The 25124-nt window shown below is 41.0% G+C and overlaps 2 protein-coding genes across 8 annotated transcripts in view; one reads left to right on the top strand and one right to left on the bottom strand.

Annotated features, from left to right (window-relative positions):
- The window catches only part of ARID4B (AT-rich interaction domain 4B), a 145360-nt gene extending 139425 nt beyond the window's left edge, over positions 1-5935 (bottom strand). For 5 of the 6 annotated variants that reach the window (XR_016038726.1, XM_055425779.2, XM_055425777.2 and 2 more), the window contains exons 1-2: positions 5633-5718; positions 4767-4821 (exon numbers count right to left, since the gene is read on the bottom strand). Coding sequence is in view for 5 of the 6 variants with exons in the window: in XM_055425779.2 (XP_055281754.2) it covers positions 4767-4772 (6 nt within the window). In the remaining variant the exon portion in view is untranslated. Of the gene's footprint in view, positions 1-4766; positions 4822-5632; positions 5719-5798 lie in introns of those variants that run through there. The other variant, XM_055425776.2, reaches the window with a different exon arrangement.
- A 484-nt stretch (positions 5936-6419) lies between these two features.
- Positions 6420-17169, top strand: GGPS1 (geranylgeranyl diphosphate synthase 1). 2 transcript variants are annotated; one of them, XM_088841869.1, is made up of 5 exons: positions 6420-6638; positions 10516-10608; positions 12989-13122; positions 14916-14986; positions 15461-17169. In XM_088841869.1, exon 5 carries the CDS (start codon positions 15482-15484, stop codon positions 16220-16222), a length of 741 nt encoding a protein of 246 aa, XP_088697995.1. In that variant the 5' UTR covers positions 6420-6638; positions 10516-10608; positions 12989-13122; positions 14916-14986; positions 15461-15481; the 3' UTR covers positions 16223-17169. The 2 variants fall into 2 exon arrangements, with proteins under 2 accessions (XP_088697995.1, XP_055281748.1); XM_055425773.2 differs by lacking the exon at positions 12989-13122.
- Positions 17170-25124: the final 7955 nt, after the last annotated feature.

Raw genomic sequence — 25124 nt, forward strand, 5'->3', positions numbered from 1 at the left:
GCCCTACACTGTTCTGGCCCTTGTGAGCTCTCAAGCCTCATCTCCTCCCACTTCAGCCCTAAAGGACACCTTCCTGTTCCTTAAACATTTCAAGATCAAACAATCTAACCAAAGTCACATTCTCGGTCACTCTACCCTTTTATCCTGATTCTGCTTCATCTCCCTTCATAGAACTTACCACATTTTTCTTTTGGTTTGGTGTCTATCCACCATAATACAGTCGACCCTTGAACAACACAAAGATGAGGGGACCCACTCACCCCATGCAGTGAAAAATCCATGTAGAACTTCAGACTCCCCCCACATTTAACCACTAATAGTTCAATGTTAACCAAAAGCCTTACCAATAACATACAAAGTCGATAAACACATATTTTGTATATGTATTTTACACTGTATTCTTACAATAAAGTAAGTCAGAGAAAACAAAATATTATTAAGATTATAAGAAAGAGGAAATACGTTTGCACTACATATACCTGTATTTGTCAAAAACCCACGTGTAAGCGCAGGTCAAGCGCCAACTTGTAAAGTCCACAAGGGTCAAGAATTCTTGTTTTGTTTACTGCTGTATCCTCAGTACCTAGTCATATCTAGCACAAACAAGGCACATGCTATCTCTGCAGTGACTGATTTACAAGTTAAGTTAGCAAAAACACATTCTTCCGTGAAATATGCACCACATTTTTAAAAATTACAATAAGCAAAGGATTAGAAATTTAGACTGAAAACAAGTCAGGGTTTTACAAAATTACCTATTCATCAAAAAGATCACAAGTTTATAGCACAAAATACATTTGCCATATTATGGGTCCAAGTACCCTGAAATACCATAAGTATTAACTATGAGGTTAACATTCACACTGGATTAACCAAGCCTCCAATTTCATTCTATCTGCTCCCTTACTCTTATATCATAATTAGTTAAGTCCACTTGGATGCGGACCTCCTACAGGTACCTTGAATACTCAAAACCTTATTCATGTTTACTCCAGTCACAGCATAATTCAAAATAAAATAACATCTGTCTCATACTCCAAAACAGAAACCTCCATCTTCCTTCTACCCCAGGGTGAGTTACTAGTCCTCAATTTTACTTCCTGGATATTTCAGATCTATTCCCTCTGTTCCACTCCCATGGAATTAGCTCCTTATTCACTTCTTACTTTGATTTATCACCTGGAACTAAGTCTCCCATGAATTAGTTGGAACTAAGTCTCCCACGAATCAGCTCCTTATTCACTTTTCACTTTGACTTATCACCTGGAATTTCCAGATTTCCCATTCAGATTTCCCTTTAGATATTTCACTACAATACTACCAAAGTGATCTCTCTACAGTATAAACCCAGCATCCTTACCTTCAGTGGTTCCATGTAGCTTTCCAGAAATTTTTAGCTCCCTGACTTACTTTCATCTCCCCTCACTGCCCTCCTAGTCCCACCCCAAATACATCACACTTTATGTTAACCTCAGCCACAGTGAACTACTTACAGTTTCCAGATACATCATCTTGTTTTTTTCCTGTATGTTGTTCCCTCTCTGAAACACTCTTTTCTACTCTTCTTACCTAGCGAAAGCTTTAACTTTCAGCTTAGATGCCAAGTCCACCAGAGAACTTTCCATGACTCTCTGCTTTAGATGTCCTCTTCTGTCCTCCCATTGCACAAATACTATACAGCAAAAAATACTTGTATAATTCAATATGTACCATCTGCTTTATTTTTTCTGTATCTTCAACTAAATTATGAGCTCCATGAGAACAGGACTGATGTTATTTACCTTCATGTCACACTCCCTGACACATGGAAGGAGTTGCTGTTAAGTGAATGATTTATAAAACGGGGAGAGAGAAAAGAAGGATAGATGGGGAGAGGGAGGAAGGAAAAAAAACAGAGAGGAAGGAAAGGTAGAAGGGAAAGAGGAAGGGAGACAAGAAGCCAGAGAGAGGAAAAGAGAAGGGTGGGGTGGGGAGAGCGGGACTGAGAACACTCACACAAACAAAGGATATTTCAAAAGGCACGTGCAATCAATCCATTATTTTTATGTGGTCTCAGACAGTGATTACTGAGGAGAGAATGGTACATCTGAAAAAGCCCATCTCCCCAGATCCTAAGCACAACCATCTGATTCACTTATCCCCTAAAGATTCTGAAATGTCTACTCTATTCCATTTCCACTTGAAAATTTACTGCAGTGTAATGAGAAATGTTAATAACATGCACGATATAAAAGCAAAAAAAAAAATCTAGAAAAAAGCAGAAAATGTATCTGACATAATTAAGTCTTAGAATTACAGACTTCAATAATCTATCATTTCCTCACAATGTGCTATCAATGACACTGAAAGGTTTATCACAAGTATGAAAACTAAACCCAACATGACACCAACGTCACGATCTGTGTTAAAGCACAAAACCGCTTTCATGTTATAGCCATATTTCTCAAAAACACACTGGGCAGAACCACGGGATATGGTAAAGGGGCTTTATTTATTTAAATAAATTCCTAAAGGTAATACTATAGGAAAACTGCTTCTAAAACATACAACATTTAAAATGATGTATATTTTTCCTTGCCTTGGGAAAGCAACAACCAAAAAAGTATATTCCTACACACTTTTTCAGTTACCTCAAAACAATGTCACTTAATAAAAGTTAAATCTGTGACTAGGAGGACAAATAATACCAATTTAAAAGCTTGCTACAAAGTACAAATTTCTTTGGTAGATCTGATAATTGGCCTAAGTCCTTTCATGGCTTAGTTGTCATTACAATATAGAGACTGGGAACACACACAAGAGAAAATCTAAAGTCTAATATAATCAATACTACATACTTTTTGAATTACAATTTTGTTAAAGCAAATACCAACCATGGGCAGCCTCCCAACTTTTTAAGTTGAAAGAAATAAGCTAAGTTTTTAGAACTTATGATTACTAGTAGATTCCCAAAGAGAGGACTTACTGTACTGATAAAAACAGAAGTTCTTCTTGTATAAAATTAGAAGATTATTTTAACAATTCTTCCTTTTAACATTACTAGTAACTTTTTTTTTAAAGGCAGTAATAATGGAAATGCTGAATCTTTAAAATGAGTAGTTCTAAAATAACACCAAAAAATTGCATTTGCCTAATACTATGAAACTTTCAAGCTGAAGTTTCCAACGTACTTTCATTTTTTAAACAGGTTTTTTTTAAAAAAAAGAAAATGAAAGGAAGAGAGAAAAAGAAAATCTAAGACCTTCAACTCACTACATTTCCTTTAACCAAAAATTAACATAGTACCCTAGATGTGCCAGGCACGCCACTGGAAACTTTGACAGACTACAGCATTTATTCCAAACTAACTCCTGTATTATTCACCCTATAAACTTAAATCATTCAACCCAACACTTTTCTATAGACATTGCTGTCCAATGCCAAAGAAGATATAATTTTTTCTAAAAAATTTACTGCACTGTTTCACACAGGTCAGACAGAAGGTGACAGAGCTAGCATCTGTGATTAACAAAAGGGATTCATTTCTGAAACATCACTGATTGTTTTTTTATTTACATGAAGGTAAAATAGTAACTCAGCAGATTTAAACTGTTTCATGTAGTTTATAGCACCTCAAACTCAAAAAGAAAACAACCTGAAAAAAAATATATAGACTGAATTTAACTACTTTGTATAGCTGATATTTAAGTAGTCATGGCTTTCACTTTCTACCATGAATAAGTACTGCAAATCTTAATTTGGATGCAGTACTATAAAAGTGGTCCTTATTCTGAAGAGAATTAAAACTTTTTAAAAAATTATTCAAAGGACTGTCAAAAGTAGTTAGCATTTACATTTTAACATACTAACTGTTGCATTTCTATCCCTGTGAAAACCCTCTGCTCTTTTCAAGCTCTTCTGAATTTGTAATGGATGAAAAATACCTGCCAGTCTCCAAGTTCCACTAGTTGAATCTAAACATTGCAGATATCTAAGGCTTTTCATCCTAAAGTGCGTTAAAAAATATGGCAGCATTCAATCACATATTCTCTAAAGTGAAAAAACAACCTGTACTAACTTTATGACTATAATTTCTTCAACCATTTAAGCAAACTGTACTCTTTTAGACAATACCCTCCATTCAGTTAACATGTTTACATTTAGAAGGAACCAGGGCATCAGTTTTATCACAATGAAATACAGCATCTGATAATTTACAGACCTAATGGATCAGTAGTGGAAAACACACCATATAATCCTAAATCCCCGGAAATACAAGGAACAACTGCTATCTCTGAATTATGTAAAGATCACCAACATTCTCTTCAAAAAATCTTTCAATTAAGATTATATTTAATTCCCCTAAGAAGGAAGTCTTCTGTTAAGAATTCACAACACTGTTCACACAATAAATGAGATGTTCTTTCATCAGTGTAACCGATAGAACCACAATACAGTTCAGTTCCTAGAGTCAGATTACTTGACCTGCTTTTAAAACACTTAAATTCACGCAGCTATTTCTCTCATTCCCCGCAAAAAGAGAGGTTCTATAAGAAAAAATCATCCTCAGCGAGATATCCTAGATAAGCGGCTCCAACTCCACAGCAAAGCCCACCGATTTCCACACCAGCTGACCCTCGTCGTCTCCGGGGACGAGCTCGGGCCCCAAGCCACCACACACACCTTCCTCGGCAAAACTCGGAGGGGCCCCCTACCCGAACTCGATCAAAGCCCCCACTTCCTAGATTCCCTAGCCCCCGAGACTCGTCTTCTGGAGATGATCTTACCTTCATGATGATCCTGGGGCCGCGATCTCCCCGAAAATACCAGATTCACCTGCACCTGGAGAAGAAACAAAAGACACCCCGTCAACATCACGGGCACCCCTCTGCACTGGCGGAGGCGGAGGGACTCCAGCGAAGCCTGCACGCCGAAAAGGAGCTCAAGGAGGCGTCAGCCCCCAAACCACCAAACGCCGATCCAGGGTCCCCTCTGGCCCCGCCATCCCCGCAAACCCGGCCACCTACACAGCTCGACAGCTTCCCGTCCCCATTGTCGGGACCCGACGGAGTTTCCCGTCTCCGACAATGACGCCATTTCTGTCAGAGAAGAAACTCACAACAAGCCTGGGGGCCGGCGCGGGGCCGGCCGCCCTCCTGCCCGGGGGCCTCCGCGCCGTTCCGGCAGCTCCCCCTCCAAAGGGCCGCGCACCCCAGGTCCAAGCGGGCGCGGGCCGGGCCTGGGGGAGCGCAGCAGGGGCGGCGCACGGGCCGGAGGGCCGCGAGCTGCACCGACCCGCCGCAGAGCCTCAGCCCACGTCCCGCCCCGAGACGGACACCCGACAAGTGGGAGCCGGATCCGAGGGGCCGGCGACGGCGCCGAGGGGCCAGGAGGCGGCAGCGCTGCCCCACCGACCCGGGCCCCCCGCCGCGGCCGAGGGGCGCTAACGCGCCGAGTGTGCGGCCGCCAGGCCGGGGGGCGCCTCGGGCTCGGCCACTGCGGGGGGCGGGGGGAGCTCCACGGAGGCCCAGGCCCCGAATTTCGGAGCCCGGGGAGACCACCGGGGCGACCTTCCCCGGCTCCTCGGCCGGGCCCAGTGCCTCCCTCACAGACCCCCTGACGAGACCGCGGAAGCCTCAGGAAACGGCCCTACCTTCCTCGGAGGCGAGCTCCGACCCCGGCGCGTCCAGAGTCCCCTCCCCTGCTCCCCCCCAAAACCAGCAGGCCCGGGGGAGAGATGGGGGGAGAAGGGCGGCGGGTCCAGCGGCTGCTGAGGCTGAAGCTCCGGCTCCTCCTCCTCCCGCGGCGGCGACTGGTACCTTTGTTTGGCGGCCGCTCGGGCTCCCTCGCTGGGGGGAGGGGGGACGACGAAAAAAATCTCTCCCGGGCTGGAGGTCTGGGCCCCCAGTCGCGCTGCCCTCCAGAGGACGGCGGCGACAGACCCTCTGAGACTCCCTCCGAGCAAAAGTCCAGGTGGTGGCCGTGGCAGCGGCAAGCTTAAGCTGAAGAGTCTCCCTCCGCTCCGGCGCCCGAGCTCCTCACTCCGGACTCGACTGACGGGCAAACATCGCTTCCCCCCCCACCCCAAGTCCCCCCCTTCCCTCCTTTCTCCCCTCCCCTAGACTTTTTTCCCCTCCCCTACCTCTTTCCCGGATGGCTTCTTAGACGACCTCGGATTGGTTAGGCTTCTTTAGAACCCTCCTATACCCTCTTCCTATTGGTCCCCGCGATACAAACAACGACGCCATTTTCCCACCAGTTCTATGGAAACAGAAAGTTACGCCTCAAAGCTCCCCGGGAAATGTAGTCCAGGCTTTCGGGCCAATGCGCGAAGCCTCCCTCCGGAGAACTGCAAGACCCGCAATGCCCCGCGCCTCCGTGAGACGGGCAGGGGGGACGAAAGGGGGCGGAGCAACAAAGCAGAGGGGAGGTGGCAACGACGCCTGCGCAGTGTGACCGGGATGGCGCATTTTATTGCACCGAGTAATGCGGAGTCGCCGGTGGCCGAGGAGGGCGGAGAGTTCTGTGGTGAAACAGGGGGAAGTATTCATGTAGGCATCGGAGGGACCCTTACTCTGAACTATAAGGTGGGAAGCTGATACTGGGTACAGCTTACTCCCGGACCCGCGGCGTGAAAGTTGTGATATCATCCTCGAACCGTGAGTGGCTGTGGTGACGGCTGGGGGGAACCCGGATGGGAGGTGGGTGGGGGAGGCTGGGAGGCGGAGCTGAGAGGAAAGAAAGAAAGGAGGGTGAGGACCCGGATGCTGAACCGGATTGTGTATGAATTTTCCATCCTCTGGCTGGAGAAGGGGAGGAGCCGTAAGGGACCCAGCGGGGCGGAAGGGGCCCTCTGGGCGGAGAGGAAGCGGGCACCTCACCGACCCTGTGCTGGGGGAGTTAACGTCTGAAGCTCTTCTGCCAAGCCTGTGTTAAAACTCTGACTGGAAGTTATTTAAATTCCCTCCCTGTAAAACTCCGGCAGTCTTCTTCAGACCCATCCATCATCTCCTGGAGTTTGGACGGATGCGCTCTGCGCTCCGCAGCCGCCCTTATATTTGTATGTCGATTTGGCAATACTGAAATCAGATCCTTCCCTTTAAAGGAAAAAAAAAAAAACATTTTGCATGATATTTTCACTTTTCCATGCCGAAGTGTGCGTTGAGTTTATCCTCTAACGCGTTGGAAGGCACTTGCCGTTGGTTCCGTTGTTCATTTCACATATTTGAGCGCCTACCATGTGAAAAAACTGGCATGACCCCTGCCTTCCTGAATCGGAGCATAAGACGGACAGGATGGACACACACGTTAGTGTGAAATTGCAACAGGTGTGATTGCTACGAAAGAGTGTCACGGTGATACGAGAATTGGAGATAGGGAATTTGCTTTAGGGAGATGAAGGAAGGCTTTCCCGAGCAAGTCAAGATCGAGCTGAGAGCAGAAGGTTTTAGCAGGAGTTTAACTTAAGGAAAGAACATTCCAGACAGAAACGGTATCATGTTGGAAAGCCTTATGCCAGCCGGGGAGCTTTTTAAAAATACGAAGAACTGAGGCTGGAGGGCTGGGGGTTTGACCGTCCGAACCTGACACGCTTTGTTAGGGAGTTTTGTTCTGTTTAAGAGCCATGGGATAACGTCTGAGGGTTCCCAGTCAGAGAGGAGCTAGGACCAGATTTGAATTTAGAGAAGGCCACAGGGTGAAGAGTAGAGGACTAGAAGAGAGGGGCAGGTACCAGGGAGTCCATGGGGTTATTGTCTCCATGGAGAAGAGAATCTGATTTTGTGTTAATTGATATTCATCATATATTGTTTGAACAAATTTAAGGCAATTTCCCAGTTTTGAAAATGAGTAGTTTTGGACTCTGAACAGAGTCATTCTGTGGTGGTTATTCACTCTAAAAGTAAATTAGGCACAACGTTGTAATGAACTATATATACATCAATAAAACGTCTCAAAAATTAGTAGAGTTCATGTAACACAGTAATGCCTCTTTATATTCAGGTTTCCGATGTGACACCTAAAATTTCTAGGTGTGATAAACTGCAGTCCTTTGGGTAAAGAAAAAGGTCAGTCAGAGTTTTGCCACTGTAATAAGTATTGCCACAGGGTTGTAATGTAGCAACAGTTAAACTACACAAGACAAGAAAGAGACTGGTTTTTGGTACCTAGAAAAATTGAGGCTTCTCTGTTTTCCCACTGTTGAGAATACTTTCATATAAACGTTTTTTGGGAAAGGAACATTAATTGACCTATTTGTTAGGTGAGTATTCTTAAACTTTCTTGAATGATCAAAGGAAAGGATGATTTTTTTTTTAAATTCATAGCTGATATTTTCAGTTGAAAAAAACATCAACCAAAACCCACAGAACTGAAACAGATTAGCTCTGATATCCATCCAGCAGTGTATAGCTGCTACTAATCTAGACAGAGACAAAACAGAATTATTCAGAGTTGGTCTTACAAGTTTTTTTTTTCTTTTGGCCACACCACATGGCATGTGGGATTTTAGTTCCCCAACCAGAAATCCAAACCCTACCCCCTGCATTGGAAGTATGGTTTCTTAACCACTGGACCACTAGGGAAGTCCATATTGATTTTTAAATTATATGTTCTGGACACTGAAAAAGATAAACAGAATATTTGTTCTCAACCTAGTTGAGAAGAGATGGCTACTAATTGCTTTAAATAAAATAGTATATATATGGTACATTTTTTAAATTCTGCTTTTAATTTTGTTCAGTAATCTTGCTGTGATTCATGGGGTCGCAGAGAGTCGGACACGACTGAGCGACTGAACTGAACTGAACTGAATCTTTTACCTAAGTGATTATTCTTCCCGCATATCATCTTCTTTTTTAATTTCTTAAGAATAAGGTAATCTTTGTCAGACTTTAAACAGTATAGGTGTTATTAGGTTACTTCCAGGTGACACAGGGGTAAAGAATCAGCCTGCCAATGCAGGAGATACAGGAGACAGGGTCAGTCCCTGGGTAGGCAAGATCCCCTGGAGAAAGAAATGGCAAACCACTCCAGTATTCCTGCCTGGAAAATTCCATGGACAAAGGAACCTGGCGGGCTACAGTCTGTGGGGTCACAAAGAATCAGACATGACTGAGCACACATCAGGTTACCAAACTGGTATTTAATTTGGATTATATCAAAGTATTTTCTGAGTTTTGTTTTTTTTTTTTAACCTTGGGACATACTTAATATTAATTGTTGTTCAAGGCAGATGTAGCAGTTTTCTGTATGGCAGTTTTCTCTTTGGATTCATATTGCTAAAAGGATTTCCTTTGGGAAGTGCAGATTTTTATGATCCTTTCACCTAGATATTCAAGAGTAGACTACAGAAAACACACCTTTCAATCCTTTGGCATGATCCTTGGGACCAAATCACTGTCTCAAGAACCGAAAGTAGACAGAGGTGAGAAGCCTTCTAAAATGTCCAGAGAGGAATGAAGACTTCCCCGCAGCCACCCCCCAAACAAAAACAGAAATGAAGATTCCTGATAAGGGGACAAAAGTAGCAACAGATATTTATACAGAGATAGTGGAGATTCAACAGTAAAGGAGGATTCTATTGTGAGTGCAATTTTAGGAAATACTGAAGTAAACGTAAAATTCAGAATAATAAGTCACCTCAGGGGAATATTTTCAATAATGTAATTGCACTCAAGGGACTTCCCTGGTGGTACGTGGATAAGAATCTGCCCACCAGTGCAGGGGACACTGATTCGACCCCTGGTCCAAGAAGATCACACATGCCAGAGGGCAACTAAGCCCATGCGCCACAACTAAACCCACATCCCCTGGAGCCTGTGCTCCACAAGAGAAGCCACCACAGTGAGAAGCCCATGTACCACAAGAAAGAGTATCCCCCACTTGCCACAACTAGAGAAAGTCCACGCACAGCAGCGAAGACTCAACGCAGCCAAAAATTAATAAATTAACTAATTTTAAAAACCTTCTTTTATAATTGTACTCGTTAGTGCATGTCTTAATCAGAGTGTCTAAAATGGATTGTGAATAAAATGCATCAAAGAATTTTCTCCTTATATTCTCCTTATGTTTTAAATATACATTTGACCCTTGAACAATGTGAGTTTGAACTGCTCAGGTTCAACCTATACTCATATATCTTTTTATAATATATACTACAGTATTACATGATTTGTGGTTAGACTTGAATCTATGCCTTCAGAGCCAGGGATACTGAGGTTCAACTGTGAAGTATTGATAATACTCAAGATTTTCAACTGCAGAGGGGAGGGTGTTGGTGCCCGGAACCCCAGTGTTGTTTAAGGATCACATGTATAAAACATACTCATTTTAATGCTCTTAGAAAAAAAAGTATGTTTTCTAATTTATATGATCAATCAAATATAGAAGTATCTAATTCTGTGGATTTGTTTTTAAGGTTTCATAGGTGTAGAATTTTCACTTAAAACCAAAGTTTACTTTTACATCTTGAAATACAAACTCCTTTCCATTTTGATACTCAATTACATCATCTTTATGTTTCTCCTTTTTTTACAGATCACCTTTGAAATTTGAAAACAATGGAGAAGACTCAAGAAACCGTCCAAAGAATTCTTCTAGAACCTTACAAGTACTTACTTCAGTTACCAGGTAATAGTTTAGTCATAATACATGTAGGGTCATTTATATAGAGTGGTAGTCATTTAAATATTAGCATACAGAAAAGGTTAGAATTGCCAGCTCTTGAGACTTTCTATTTAAGGAGATACATATAAGGAAAATATAAACTTTTACAATTTTTTTTTCTTAAAAGGGATGTTTTTAAGGCACCTCTTTAAAAATACCCAATTTTATAATATAACTAAAATTAAAAATACTTAAAGCATTTGAATATCTCATTAGAAATTTTATCCCTTATGGATGTGAGACATTTTTATTCCCTACTGTTTTGATATTAGGGGTTTTATGCCAATTTGTATGACAACAAAAAGCTACACTTAGCTTTTTATTTTTTGGCTGTGGTGGCTCCTCGTTGCAGTGTGTGGGCTTTCTCTAGCTGCGGCGAGCAGAGGCTACTCTTCCGTGAGGTGCAGACCTCTCACTGCGGTGGCTTCTCTTGTTGCGGAGCATGGACTCTAGATGCACAAGCTCAGTAGTTGTGGCCCATGAGTTCAGTTGCTCCACGGCATGTGAATCTTTCCCGACCATGGATCAAACCAGTATTCCCTTCAAGATGGATCCTTGGCCACAGACCACCAGGGAAGCCCCAGACAGCATTTCTTAACACTACTACTTCCTGTAAGAGACAAATAGCAATACATTCAAAGCACATTACTTGGAAGCATAACCTAAATTATTCCTCTACAAAGATGAGTCCCTTGGACATGGCTTAAACATATGTATGTGCTTGTTTTATTTTGCTAATTGTTTTTCCTTAGCTTTTCTGAGAAGTGATAGTAGCGAGTAAAAACTCATGCATTTGATAAGTGTGGCTTCTCATAATAAAAATTAAAACCAGTTACTCAGGTGAAAAATTGGGAATTCCCTGGCAATCTGGTCTTTAGGACTCTGCACTTTCACTGCCTAAGGACCCGGGTTTAATCTGTGACATCCCACAAGCCGTGCAGTGTGGCCCAAAAAAGGTGATAAGTTGACAACCATAGGAAGATCTATTTAGCTCATAGTGTGTCTCAGCTATAGTGTAGTGATGATCTCAACTCAGTCACAATTCAAACTTTTTATTTCTGTTCCAAAGTGCACACTTGGGCTTCCCTGGTGGCTCAGTGGTAGAGAATCCACTCGCCAGTGCAGGAGATGTGGGTTTGATCCCTGATCTGGGAAGATAACTAAGTGCTGCAGAGCGACTGAGCTCATGTACCGGAACTACTGAGCTGTGCTCCGGAGCACTGTAACTGCAGCTCCGGAAGCCCTCGTGCCCTGGAACCCGTGCTCAGCAACAGAGGAGCCTGCACACCACAACTGGAGAGTAGCCCCCGCTCACCACAGCTGGAGGAAAGGTCGCGCAGCAGCAAAGACCCGGCACAGCCAAAAGCAAATAAACATTTTAAAAGAAATAGAGTGCACACTTTTCTTGATGAGCATACCTCAGTGGGAATTAGGGCATTTCTGTTCTTTATGAGCTGGGGGAAGGTAAGTGTGGGTGTCCAAACCCTGAAGAGTGGTAGCTCTACCTCCACCGTGGAAGCCATGTGATCAGTGATATTCCTGCTCTAGCAGACGGTGATGGAGGCACACCTGCTAACGTCAGTGCTTCCGAAGCACGGGGGAGAGACAAGTGGAGAGTGCGCGGGAACATTGCCAACTGTTCAAGAAAAAGCCAAGAGACTGGTTCGGGGTGACATTTATTCAGCTGCCAGTAGCTTTACTTATTTCAGGGTCTCAAATTGAGAAAGGTCACACTTATTTCAGGGTCTCAAATTGAGAAAGGTCACACTCTTTCTCCTGAACTCTCCCCACCTACTGCTGGGCTTGTTTTGTGACAAGCTGGCAAACACTGGTTGGAACTGGGCTACCATAAAATATGCCAGTTATCAGTGATGATAAGATAAGAGTCTTAACTAGCATCACCCAGTGTCTCCCTCTCCACTACTATACAAAGCAAGAACTGACTGTAATTACATTTTAATAATAATGCTTACCTACCTAATGAACTATTCCAGAAGCTTTGTTTTAATCCTCATTATTCGTAAGTAATGTTTTAGGCCTTTAGATAACATATTTAAGACTCATTAGGTATCCCATCTTTTTTTTTAATCAAATATACTCTTGCATTCATGGTAGAATATAATCTGAAAAGATTTTCATAAAGAAATGAAACTGTGTTATGCATAAAGTATTTCACAGAGAGCTTCAGAGTTACTAAAGTGACTTAAAGGTGGGCGAGACCACTTATTGTAAAGTTACTCTTACCATAAAAGGTTATAATAATAATTTTTGACAGGGTGTTCTGAAATTAGTGAAGTATTAATAGAATGACTTGTATTTATGTTTGTTTGTTTACCTATGTGAGGCCTGGCGTGCTGTGATTCATGGGGTCGCAGAGAGTCGGACACGACTGAGCGACTGAACTGAACTGAACTGAACTGATTTACCTATGCAGAAGTGTAGGTCCCCAGGCCTTTGCGGTTGGAAGCCGAGGAAGAAGTAAGCGTGTAGAAAGAGAGTCAGTAATCTTAAGGTCTTAAAGAGGAAGCAGTCATTATTGTAATATCAAAACCTGAGTATGTGTAAATTTAGCCCTTCATTTGACTGTTTTCCAAATACATTTCGAAATGAAAGCGGAAATGTGACTGTACATTGCTTCTCTGTTCATTTTCTAATGAAAATAAAGCTTGGTCTTTTAAAGTGATGAAGTTACTTTGCACAATTGTGCATTCTCATTGTAGCCAGATTGACCTTTGTCAGCCTGGAAAATACATCAGAAGTTAAGGGTATAATTGCTACTCAGACCATGTTCACCTTAAGGGTTAATAGAGGACACTACTTCCAGAACCCTAAGAAAGCCTTCCCGTTTAGACTTCTCACAGAAAGTGAAACTTTTTTCCATTTGGGTATGTGATGAGGGTATGTGTATTCACTTGTTTGGATGATTGGTGCAGAGAAAAACAGATAGGACTCAGAAAACACTGTTTTTGTTTACTGAAACTTTTTATGTAACTATTTTTCTGAAGCCTAATCTGAAATTAGGATGTTACTGTGCATTCACTTTAGCAGGAAACTTGTAGAACGTTTTTATTAAATGAACTGATTGTGGTTTTTAGCTACCATTTCTTTATATCTGGGCTTAAACAGCTTCTAGAGGTGACTATTAACCAAATACCTCTTTTGAGCTTTCTGTGTAAGAAAAAGATAATATTGAAAAACTAATGGCCCCAGTCAAAATAAAGAAATTAACTTTTGACTAAATTCTGGATGTTAAAAAGGAATACTTCATGGGATGGTAATCTTACTTTTTGCTTGAAAAGAAACACGGCTGTCCAGTCTCTAAAATCTTAAAGGTAGATAATTTTAAGAGGTCATTTTATAAGGTAATTCAGTAGCAAAGTACCTTTACTTAGAAATACCTATAGTTATGTGTGGGATGGGTAAACAACAAGGTCCTGCTATATAGCTCAGGGAACTATATTCAGTATCCTATGATAAATCATAATGGAAAAGAATATTAAAAAAGAATGTATATATATATGTAACTGAATCATTTTGCAGTATAGTAGAAAGGTAACACATTATAAATCCACTATATTTCAATTAAAAAAATAAATACCTGTAGTCTCTGAAATAGGGTAATTAACTGCCACTAACTAGACTGTCTCCCTTTTCAAAAAAGGAATGAATTAGATCATAATTCCTTAAAAGCCATTCCATTCCAAAATTGTTGATATAATTTAAAATGAAAGGAGTGGGTTCACTGATGGGCCACTGCTGCTGCTGCTGCTGCTAAGTCACTTCAGTCGTGTCCAACTCTGTGCGACCCCATAGACGGCAGCCCACCAGGCTCCCCCGTCCCTGGGATTCTCCAGGCAAGAACAGTGGAGTGGGTCGCCATTTCCTTCTCCAATGCATGAAAGTGAAAAGTGAAAGGGAGGTCGCTCAGTCGTGTCTGACTCTTCGCGACCCCATGGACTGCAGCTTACCAGGCTGCTCTGTCCATGGGATTTTCCAGGCAAGAGTACTGGAGTGGGTTGCCATTGTCTTCTCCGGATGGGCCACTGGAGTACTATAAATCTGTTTCACCTGCCTTAATTTTAAAAGGTTATGTGTCTTTAGGATATGAGTTTTGGCAGTAGGGACCCAGCAGTAGAAGATAAGCTCTATAGTAGGTAATGAATTGGTGGGGCTGGATTTATCAAGTCTTACTAGTTTTAGAAGAAGTTTCTAAATGTGTTTCTTATAATTAAAATATTAATTTATTGCCAAATTATATTCTTTAAATGCAGGTAAACAAGTGAGAACCAAACTTTCGCAGGCGTTTAATCATTGGCTAAAAGTTCCAGAAGACAAGCTACAGGTATTTAGGCAATTATAACTTCATTCTTTGTTTTGTTGTGTTTTGTTTTAGTATATTTTTATTTATTTCTGGCTGCATCGGGCTTTAGTTGTGGCACACAGCATCTTTGTTGCAGTATGTGGTCTCTCTTTTGTGGCACGGGCTTAGTTGCCCTGCATCAGGTGGGATCCTAGTTCCCTGACTAGGGACTAAACACACATATCCTGAATTGAAATATTCTTAACCACTGGACCACCAGGGAAGTTCTCTAACCTCATTCTTAAGCCCAAGAAATTAATAGATATCATGTAAAAATATTCCTAGCTCTTAACTCAGTTTAATGATCATACACTATTTCTATTGAGGTCTCTAGATAGTAATTAATTGTAAAAACTAAGAGACCTGACACTGATAATCTGTTATATAATAAGTATTGATGACCTGTTTTGAATAATTCAAATAAAAATGAAATTTTTCAATTGTATTTTTTACTAGATTATCATTGAAGTGACAGAAATGTTGCATAATGCCAGTTTACTCATCGATGATATTGAAGACAACTCAAAACTCCGACGTGGCTTTCCAGTGGCACACAGTATCTATGGAATTCCATCTGTCATCAATTCTGCCAATTATGTATATTTTCTTGGCCTAGAGAAAGTCTTAACCCTCAATCACCCAGATGCAGTAAAGCTCTTTACCCGCCAGCTTTTAGAACTCCATCAGGGACAAGGCCTAGATATCTACTGGAGGGATAATTACACTTGTCCCACCGAAGAAGAATATAAAGCAATGGTGCTGCAAAAGACAGGTGGACTATTTGGATTAGCAGTAGGTCTCATGCAATTGTTCTCTGATTACAAAGAAGATTTAAAACCACTACTTGATACACTTGGGCTCTTTTTCCAAATTAGGGATGATTACGCTAATCTTCACTCCAAAGAATACAGTGAAAACAAAAGCTTTTGTGAAGATCTAACAGAGGGAAAGTTCTCATTCCCTACTATTCATGCTATCTGGTCGAGGCCGGAAAGCACCCAGGTGCAGAATATCTTGCGCCAGAGAACCGAAAACATAGATATTAAAAAATACTGTGTACATTACCTTGAGAATGTAGGATCCTTCGAATACACTCGGAATACTCTTAAAGAGCTTGAATCTAAAGCCTATAAACAAATTGATGCTCGTGGTGGAAACCCTGAGCTAGTAGCTCTAATAAAACACTTAAGTAAAATGTTCAAAGAAGAGAATGAATAACGTTAAACCATTCTCGACTAGGCCTGATACTTAGTTGACTTTTTTTTTTTTGTCTTTTAGCCTATTAACCTTTTAAAAAAAATTGGACCAAGCTGTTAGTCTCCAAAAATTGAGTGATAATGATGATGTGAGTAAGGCTGTTTCAATTTAGAATCCCTGTGTACAGATAATCATCATAGTACAAAGTTGTAGGAATCAAAAGGAGCCACATTTAAATAAGTCTAATTTGAATGTCAGAATGTGCTATATTGGGACCTTGTGGCCAACTCTGCCTCACATGTTCTGTGGATTCTGTCAATAAAAGAAGACTTCAGCTTCCAGGAACTTTTATCCACATACTTCCTAACTGTACTACATGGGCAGTTCACAATTCATCTACCCCATTTCTGAGCCATCAACTACTTGGGACAAGTTTCTATAGCTCACTGGCCCAAAGATCACAGAAACTCTTCTTTCTTCCTAAATGTCGTTGCTTAGAATAACTCATTGTCCTTCCTGGAAATTCCCTTACTTCATGAAGAAGCTGACTGAAAGTAAGCATTCTAGCCCTTTGTTTCAACTCGTTTTTTCCTTCCTCCCTATCCAGCAAATTCTGCTGTTTTAACCAAGGAGTCTTCCCTGAATGAAGTTTACACACTAGCCCAGATAGCTTTTTCCTTCTAATTTAACTTGCTACACACACACACGAGCTCAGTGCTATGTCGTGTCTTGACTCTTTGCAACTCTGTGGGTTTGTAGCCTGCCAGGCTTCTCTGCCCATGGAATTTTCCAGGCAAGAATACTGGAGTGGCTTGCCATTTCCTCCTCAAGGGATCTTCCTGACCCAGGGATCAAACCTGAGTCTCCTGCATTTCCTGCGTTGCAAGCAGATTCTTTCCCACTGAGCTAGCAGGGAAGCCCTAATTAACTTCCACCTCAAAACTAGTGTCTGGTTATAGCGGTATCTTTCCATTTGGGAAAAAAGAAAAGGTATATGCAAAAAGTATTTTAGGAAGAAGTCTTTAAACCTTTCTTGGTAGTAAAAACCATAAAAGAGTTATTGGCTCACCTCAAGTCAAAAGCTGGGGGAACTGACCTTTTCCTTCCCACGCACATCACTAACCCTCCCCCCACAAAAGGCAATCAGTTGCTTGAATGGAAAAAGAAAGTAGGCATCTTTAATCTCTGTGATTAAAGGAAAGAAGAGTTAACCTGAGAGCCAAAGTATCCAAAGGCTAGACTCAGGCACAATTATCTTTATAGTGCCTTAACCTTGACTATCCCTTTGTTTCATTTTAAACCCTAAGCTCCTGGAGCAATCTTGTGGTCCAAGAGCTATGAAGAAAAAGAGACTCTGTTTTCTGTAGAAAGAGGTGTCACTGACATCCCAAAGTTTGTATTTCTCAGTAACATTATATTTCGCTTGATTTGTTGTGCAATATGTTAGGTCAGATTACCATGTACTTGTGTGAGAGATTCTCACCAAAGCACTCAACCTAAGTCTTTTTTGAAAAAGTTGGGTATTGCCTTTACTAACTTAAAATTTGCATCTTCCAATTTGAATTGATCCAGGGAAGCCTCTTCTGAAAATCAGATATTTGTGCTACCCTACAGATATTTGAACTTTATTTTTATGAACCTATAACTTAAACTGGATTACTCAGAAAGATCTAATGCTAACTATATCGACAAATTACCTGTAAGTATAAAGATTGCTTAAGTAGGTTATTCCTTACCTAATCAAGTTAATTTCGGCCTGGTACAACTCATGATTCTTTTGTCATTTTTATCTTGCTTTTCAGTGACAGAAATGCTTGGCAAATAATCAAAAATCTTTTTCACCTGAACTGTAGTCATGGTGGTTAACACAGAAAAAAACTAAATCGATTTTGTTTGTTGGCAAAATCAAAAGAATGAAGGCTAGTTATGTTGACAGAAGTGACTTTCTGACCTCAGCAAGGTTTTAAATGCATCAGTTCTTCTCACTGTCAGCTTCCTGAGTTGCCTTTTTCTATTCCTAAACTATACTTGGTAGTCATTCTCTTCAGGGACCCTTTCAAGAGCTTTCTTGAGTCACCTTCCTCCTTTCTTTAAGCCCTGCCTAATCTGCCAGTTCCCAGGATGAATCCAAGGTTCACATGCTTTGCCCTTCCCATGTTGCCTAGTGCCAATAGGGGGTTGTTTTCAAAACTGCTATTGCCGCCTTTGCAAGTTAATGTATTAAAGCTTCAAGAGCCCTTTTATTTTCCGTCTAATCGTGATGAAGGTTTAAAATCTCAATCTAGCACCCCAGCTTCTACATTCTTTTCCCATTTAAATGTAAGCTCTTCTTGACTTTCCTCCACTGTACTACTTTAGGTCTGTCTTCAAATAGTCTGCCTTCATCTCAAGAAAAGTTTGTGTTCCTGCCCTCAGCCAAACAAGCTCTCCTGTTCCTCATTCCCTCCTTTTCTGTCTCTCGAGGGCTTGTTTCATTCCCTGCCTTATATCCTCAAGATTTATCCATTGGCTCTTTTTTAAACATTATACCAAGAGGGAAGAAAGAGGGAAGAAAATGTCCATTTGTGAAGTTTCTACTAGGTACCCCCATTTTATGTTTTTCTCTTTGATCATTTACTGAACAGAGCCAGGACTTTGAATACAGATCAAAGCACTTTGCTCTTATGTTGGCTTCCCATTCTGTATGCACACATAAATATGTTTAAGTTTAGAAAGCACTGATCCATTGTATTAAAGTACTAAACAGTTCCCTTCCTGTAACCTCTACCCACTCCAGTCTATCCAGTACACTCCAAAGCTGTCTTTCCAAAACACAAATCTGATTGTATCATTCCCATGTATTAAATTATCTGAATCCCCAATACTGCCATCTATAAATTCCTTGGCGTATAAGACCTTCCAAAATCTGATCTCTCCAACCAACTTTACCCATATTTTCTAATATTTTACTCTCCCCATACACTTTATTCTCTGCCAGAAAATAATGCTCATCATCGTTGAGATACTCCTGTTTTTCATTCAGTTCATTTAGAATATTTCTAGAGTGCCTATGAGTTAGATCTTTTGTTAGGCTTTGGAGATAGAAGAGTGACAAATACTATCACTTAGCCTCATGTGATTTTCCTGTAATGGAGACTGAAAAATAAATAGCCAATTACTGAACAGTATTGTTAGTGCTGGAATCAGAGCCCCTAATTACTTTACATGTCTGCTTCTCCCATTGGATTAGAAACTCATTAAGGGCAAGGACTGTGACTTATTCGCCCTCCTATTCTTAGTAGCACATAATAAATATTTATGAATGAATAAATCGACTTGAAACTAATCTCCCACCTCTCAAGGGTTCCATTAAATATAATGTATATGAAAAGATACCGTAAACTTCAAATGTTACCTTTTATGTTAATGTGATTCTTCTACCTCTAATTCTTCCTCTAGTGATTCTTATTGCATGTTTTTCCTTCTGAAAGCTTTTCTAGACTGTTTACTTTCAGTTTTGTCCATAATTACCATTGTGTCAGAACCCTGACCTTATAGTCAAGTCCTATATTTTAAAACTACCTATTCATCTGAGTTTTCCGTTAGCTTGAAATCAACATATTTAAAATCAACTTAGACCTCCCTTCTTAGCCCTTTACCAACCAAAATGATGGAATGAAACTGCTTCTACCTCTGCCTCTTCTGTCACCATTGGCTTTTTTTTTTTCAATACCCTCACCCCCCACCCTACCTCTGCTTTTTTGGCCTTAGTTCCCCAACCAAGAATTGAACTTAGGCCACCTGCAGTGTAAATGCAGAATCTTAACCACTGGAATCACCAGGCAAGTCCCCCATTGTCATTCTTAAAGTGATCCAGTAGTATGTCTTTATTACTTAGCCTTGCCTCCTATCCAGTCCTCCCAAGACTTGTCCTTTGAGATGTCTCTTCTCTATCTCTTTACATTTTCACTTCCTTTTCATTTTCACTACAACAACCTTTATTGCCATTCATGCAGGGCTGATAGCTGTTGGTTGGAATACAGAAAAGAACTCATGATGATGAACCCCATAATAATATGAACTCAGACATAATACAATTGGCATTTGGCTCCCTAACCTCCCACCACCTCCAGTTGGCTAACTGCAAACTTACTATTTGATTAAGTCTTAGAATAATGCAACCTCAGGTTTTATGTGATTGAATATATTAGACCTTACAGTTGTATGGCAGAATTTTACAGTACTCTTGGTAAATATTGTAATAGTGCAATAAGCAAAGGTTTAGCCCATTAGAATTTTCAATAGAAGTAGAAATTTCAATATTAGCCCATTAGCTAAAGTTAATTGTGTAGAATGTTTAATGGGCATCTTGTCATAGAGATATCTGGGCAGCATTTGCAGCACTACCTGCCATGGCATGCACATATAAAGCACTCTGTGCTTTAGGAGAATGACCAGTTTACTACCTTTGATCTATATTTGTTACAATACACAAATTAAAATATATCTGAAGATTGGAAAATTGGTATAATGAATAATGGAAGATATTTAGATCTCAATGGGCAAAGTAGTTCATAAATCGCAACAAAACTTGTGAAGTCACTAGTATGAAGTGTAAAATTGGAATAGTTAAATATTTGAAAAGTAAAAAATGTAAAGAGATTTAGCTTTAGTAAATTCTAACAGCTGTCCATATTTTACAAGAAATAAATGATTTATTGAAGTTGACAGATTAAGTCAATTAACCGCAAAGAATTAGACAAAACCAAAAGAACCTGAAAATGAAGCAGAAGATTATTGAAACAAGGCAAACTAGCTATTCCAAGAGACAAACTAATAGATTTTCTAATATGAACATGCATTTGTGATTTGATAACAGACATGGAAGTGTAATTTCTTTCTTTTTTTGGCTGCACTATGCAACATGCGAGATCTTAGTTCCCCTACCAGGGATAGAACCCGTGCTCCCCTGAAGTAGGAGCATGGAGTCTCAGCAACTGAACCAACAAGGAAGTTCTGAAAGTATAATTTTTTAAAGTTTGTTCAATATATTGCATCTTGAAACTTGGCCATTTAAGTTAACAAAGCTCTGAATTGGAGATGAACAAAAAAAATAGCATTCACTACATGACTTAGCACTGAAGATATAAAATGCATAATTTTAGACACTCTTATAAGGCTGAGAAAAAATTTGAGTATAATTGCTGATAGTTCAGAAGGAACTAAGGATTCAGAACCATAAAGAGTGTTATTTAGGAGAAATTCTCAATTTATTGAGGCCACAAGTCACCTATGATTATCAATTTAATAAGGCTGTTGTTGGGAGAATTTAGCAGTGTACTGTGTTACATGACTGAGACAAGAGTATCATTTAGCTAGTGAATGCTGCACCAAACAAAAGAGCAAACCAATAATTTCCTTTTGCCTTGGAGTGTCATCGTAGCATATACGGGTAATGTTGCCAGCTTGCTTACTGGAATCCCCTCTTCGTTCAGTCCACATTGCACACCACTGCCAAAGTCATCTTAATTTGCTTTCATTTTGTGCCTCTGTTCATAGATCATTTCCTTCGTTTCACAGTCAAAGCTCCCTATAATGTTTCTCATCTTATCTCCCACCTTCCCTTCACTTCAGTTAAGCCTGACTGTTCATTCTTGCCTATTAACATTAAGCACATTCCCATCTTCATGCTTGTACTCATATACTTGTTTCTGAAATGTCCCCCTGCTACCCATTAAATCTGCTCTATCTCTAAAGCCTAACTCAAGATTTTTGTTCCAAATCAAAATGTCATTTTACTAATTAACAATGCAAATAGATGAAACAAACCACTCCCACCATTCAGATAAAAAATGAGTCAGAGGATGGCCTTAGCGAAGTACTTGGTAGAGATCCTCCAAAGCAAAGCTTAAACATGGTCATTAATTAAGTTAATAAACAGCCACTAAACGGTGTATGATTGACTCAATAAAGTCTTTTTGTTATTCTCAGCAGACGCATTGCTCTCCTATAGTAAGTGAGGTGTTGACTCCTCTGTGGGGCAGCAGGAAAACATTTCTTTTAAAGAAAGATATGTAACAGTGTTTCTCCATCTTGAATACTGTACCATCTCCTTTAAAGGAAAATTATCCTGGGCCTCTGCTTTCGACCTAGGTTATTTTGTGCTCAAACGTGTCTGACTCTGTGACCCCACGGACTCTAGCCTGCCAGGCTTCTCTGTCCTTGGGTTTGCCCTGGCCAAAATACTGGAGTGGGTTGCCATTTCCTCCTCCAGGTGATCTTCCCAACCCAGGGACTGGACCCATATCCTGTATTGTGGGCAGGATTAGACTTAGGACCACTGAGTCACCAGGGAAGTGTGTTACACTGTTACTTGTGTAAAATCATAAGCTCCTACCAGGGACACCTTTGTTGTTAATTAGCCGTTCTCCTAATTCTACCTGATCATATTCCTGTTTCCTGTTAATTATGTCTTGCCAGCTGTTATAGTCAAGGTACCCTGCCTTCGAATATGGAAGCCAAAGGATCCTAGGAGGTTGCTGTCTCCTTCCGCTCACTGCCTGGCTATAGTTGAAAGGTGATACATGACCATTTGATTGAGATCAAACCAGTCAATCGTGAAGGAAATCAGTCCTTAGTATTTATTGGACGGACTGATGCTGAAGCTGAAACTCCAATACTTTGGCCACCTAATTCGAATAACTGACTCATTGGAAAAGACCCTGATGCTAGGAAAGATCGAAGGCAGGAGGAGAAGGGGACAACAGAGGATGAGACAGTTGGATGGCATCCCCAACTTGATGGACATGAGTTTGAGCAAGCTCCAGGAGTTGGTGATGGACAGGGAGGCCTGGCATGCTGCAATCCATGGGGTCGCAAAGAGTCAGACATGACTGAGCAACTGAACTGGATTGAACATGACCTAATCTTAACCAGCTGGATTCTGTCTCCATTCTTGAGTGGAGAAAAATGCTGGGAGTTCATTCACCTGCTAGGAATCTGACCAAGCAACTAAATAGTACCTGCTGTTTTGGTTCTTTTCCAGTTCTTGTTCTGTCTTGTTCCAGTTCTTGGTTCTATCGTGTTCCAGTTCTATGCTGGTTCTTTGTCCTAAACCTGAACCTGGTGCTCCAACCCTCCTGTTACACTGAGTTATCCAGTATCCTCCCAATATATCCCCTTTGTTCTTAAATTAGATCTCCAGCTTATGGGGGTTTCCCTGGTGGCTCCAATGGTAAAGAATCTGCCTGCAGTGCAGGAGACCTGGGTTCCATCCCTGGGTCAGGAAGATCCCCTGGAGAAGGAAATGGCAACCTACTCCAGTATTCTTACCTGGAGAATCCCATGGGCAGAGGAGCCTGGTGGGCTACAGCCCATTTGGTTGCAAAGAATTAGACATGACTGAGCAACTAAACTTTCCAAGGTATAGGAAGAGAAAAGAAAACACAAGGTTGTTTAAGAGACTATAGTCAGTTACCAATTGTGTGAAAAAGAATGGAATAAAAGAAAAGCATTTGCATAGATTATCTCTTGGGTAGGAACTGAGGGACAGAGAGAGTAGCAAGAGTGACTTTTCACTGTACACCTATTGACTACCTTTGACTTTTGAAGCTTGGGACTGTATTATATGTTCAAATATTGAACATTTTTTAAGTCATAAAAGCAATAAGCAAGAAACAGCAGAAAGTCCTAAGCAGATAATTTTTCAAGGGTGGCTACTTAACATTAAGTGTTCAAGGATGACCTTTCTGGGGAAGCAGATGTAAGTTAAGCCCCGAGTGATTTAAAAAAAAACCAAAACTATGCCACAATCCTGGTGACAAGCAATCAAAGCAAAAGGAATCCAAAGATCTTAAGGCAGGAAAGCGCTTGAGTGAGGATTTGGGGTTTTAATCCAAGTACATTTGGGGAGCCAGTGGAAGGTTTCAAGAAAGGGAGTAACTGGATTTAATTTACCTTTATAAAAGATTGTTCTGGCATCTGAGTAGAGGATGGGTTTATAGAGGGGATGGAAAAGAGGTGAAGAGACCTATGAGAAGGGTGTTAGAATATCCCATGAGAGCTGATGGCAGCTGAAATAAGGATGATAGCACAGGACACAGTATGAAGAGGTTCAGCTGGGGACTATTTTGAAAGTGGAGCTGATAGGAATCACTGTTGGATACAAAATAGAGTTAATAAAAAGAGGAATCAAGGATGACTGCTAGATTTTTTAAAGATATTAAATAAATAGTGATATCATAAATTAGATTTAGAAAGGCAGGGGAGAAACAGCTGTTAGAGGGGAATTAGAGAGGGCTTTGAGCTATCCTAGAGAGATGTCAAGAAGGCATCTGCAGGCATATACTTAGATAGGGTTCAGAGGAGAGATCAAGAAAAGTTGGAAGCGAATTGTGAGCCATTGACATGAAGTCATAGGATTGAATAAGCTCACCACCTAGGGACAGTGTGTGAATAAAGGAAAGAAGGGGGTTAGCACTGGGCCCTGGGCACTGCTACTCCTGTTTTTTGGAAACAGCTGTATTGATTCACACATCACAAATTTTCTAAAGTATGCAATTCAGTGGGTTTTAGTATATTCATGAGGTTAAGCAACCATCACCACGGTCTAATTTCATAACATTTTTGCTTCCCCTAGAAGAAACCTCCATCACTGTTAATATTCACTCCCCATTTCCCTGTCTCCATCCCTAATGCCCACTCTGTGCTGTGCTTAGTCGTTCAATGGTGTCTAACTCTTTACGACCCCGTGGGCTGTAGCCCACCAGGTTCCTCTGTCCATAGGGATTCTCCAGGCAATAATACTGGAGTGGGTTGCGTGCCCTCCTGCAGGAGATCTTCCCAACCTAGGGATTGAACCCAGGTCTCCCACACTGCAGGTAGATTCTTTACTGTCTGAGCCACCAGGGAAGCCTCAATGTCCACACTAGGCAGCCACTAATCT

This window comes from Moschus berezovskii, chromosome 12 (genome assembly GCF_049115385.1).
Source record: "Moschus berezovskii isolate FMDL1 chromosome 12, NW_MosBer_1.0, whole genome shotgun sequence".
Taxonomy (NCBI): Eukaryota; Metazoa; Chordata; class Mammalia; order Artiodactyla; family Moschidae; genus Moschus; species Moschus berezovskii.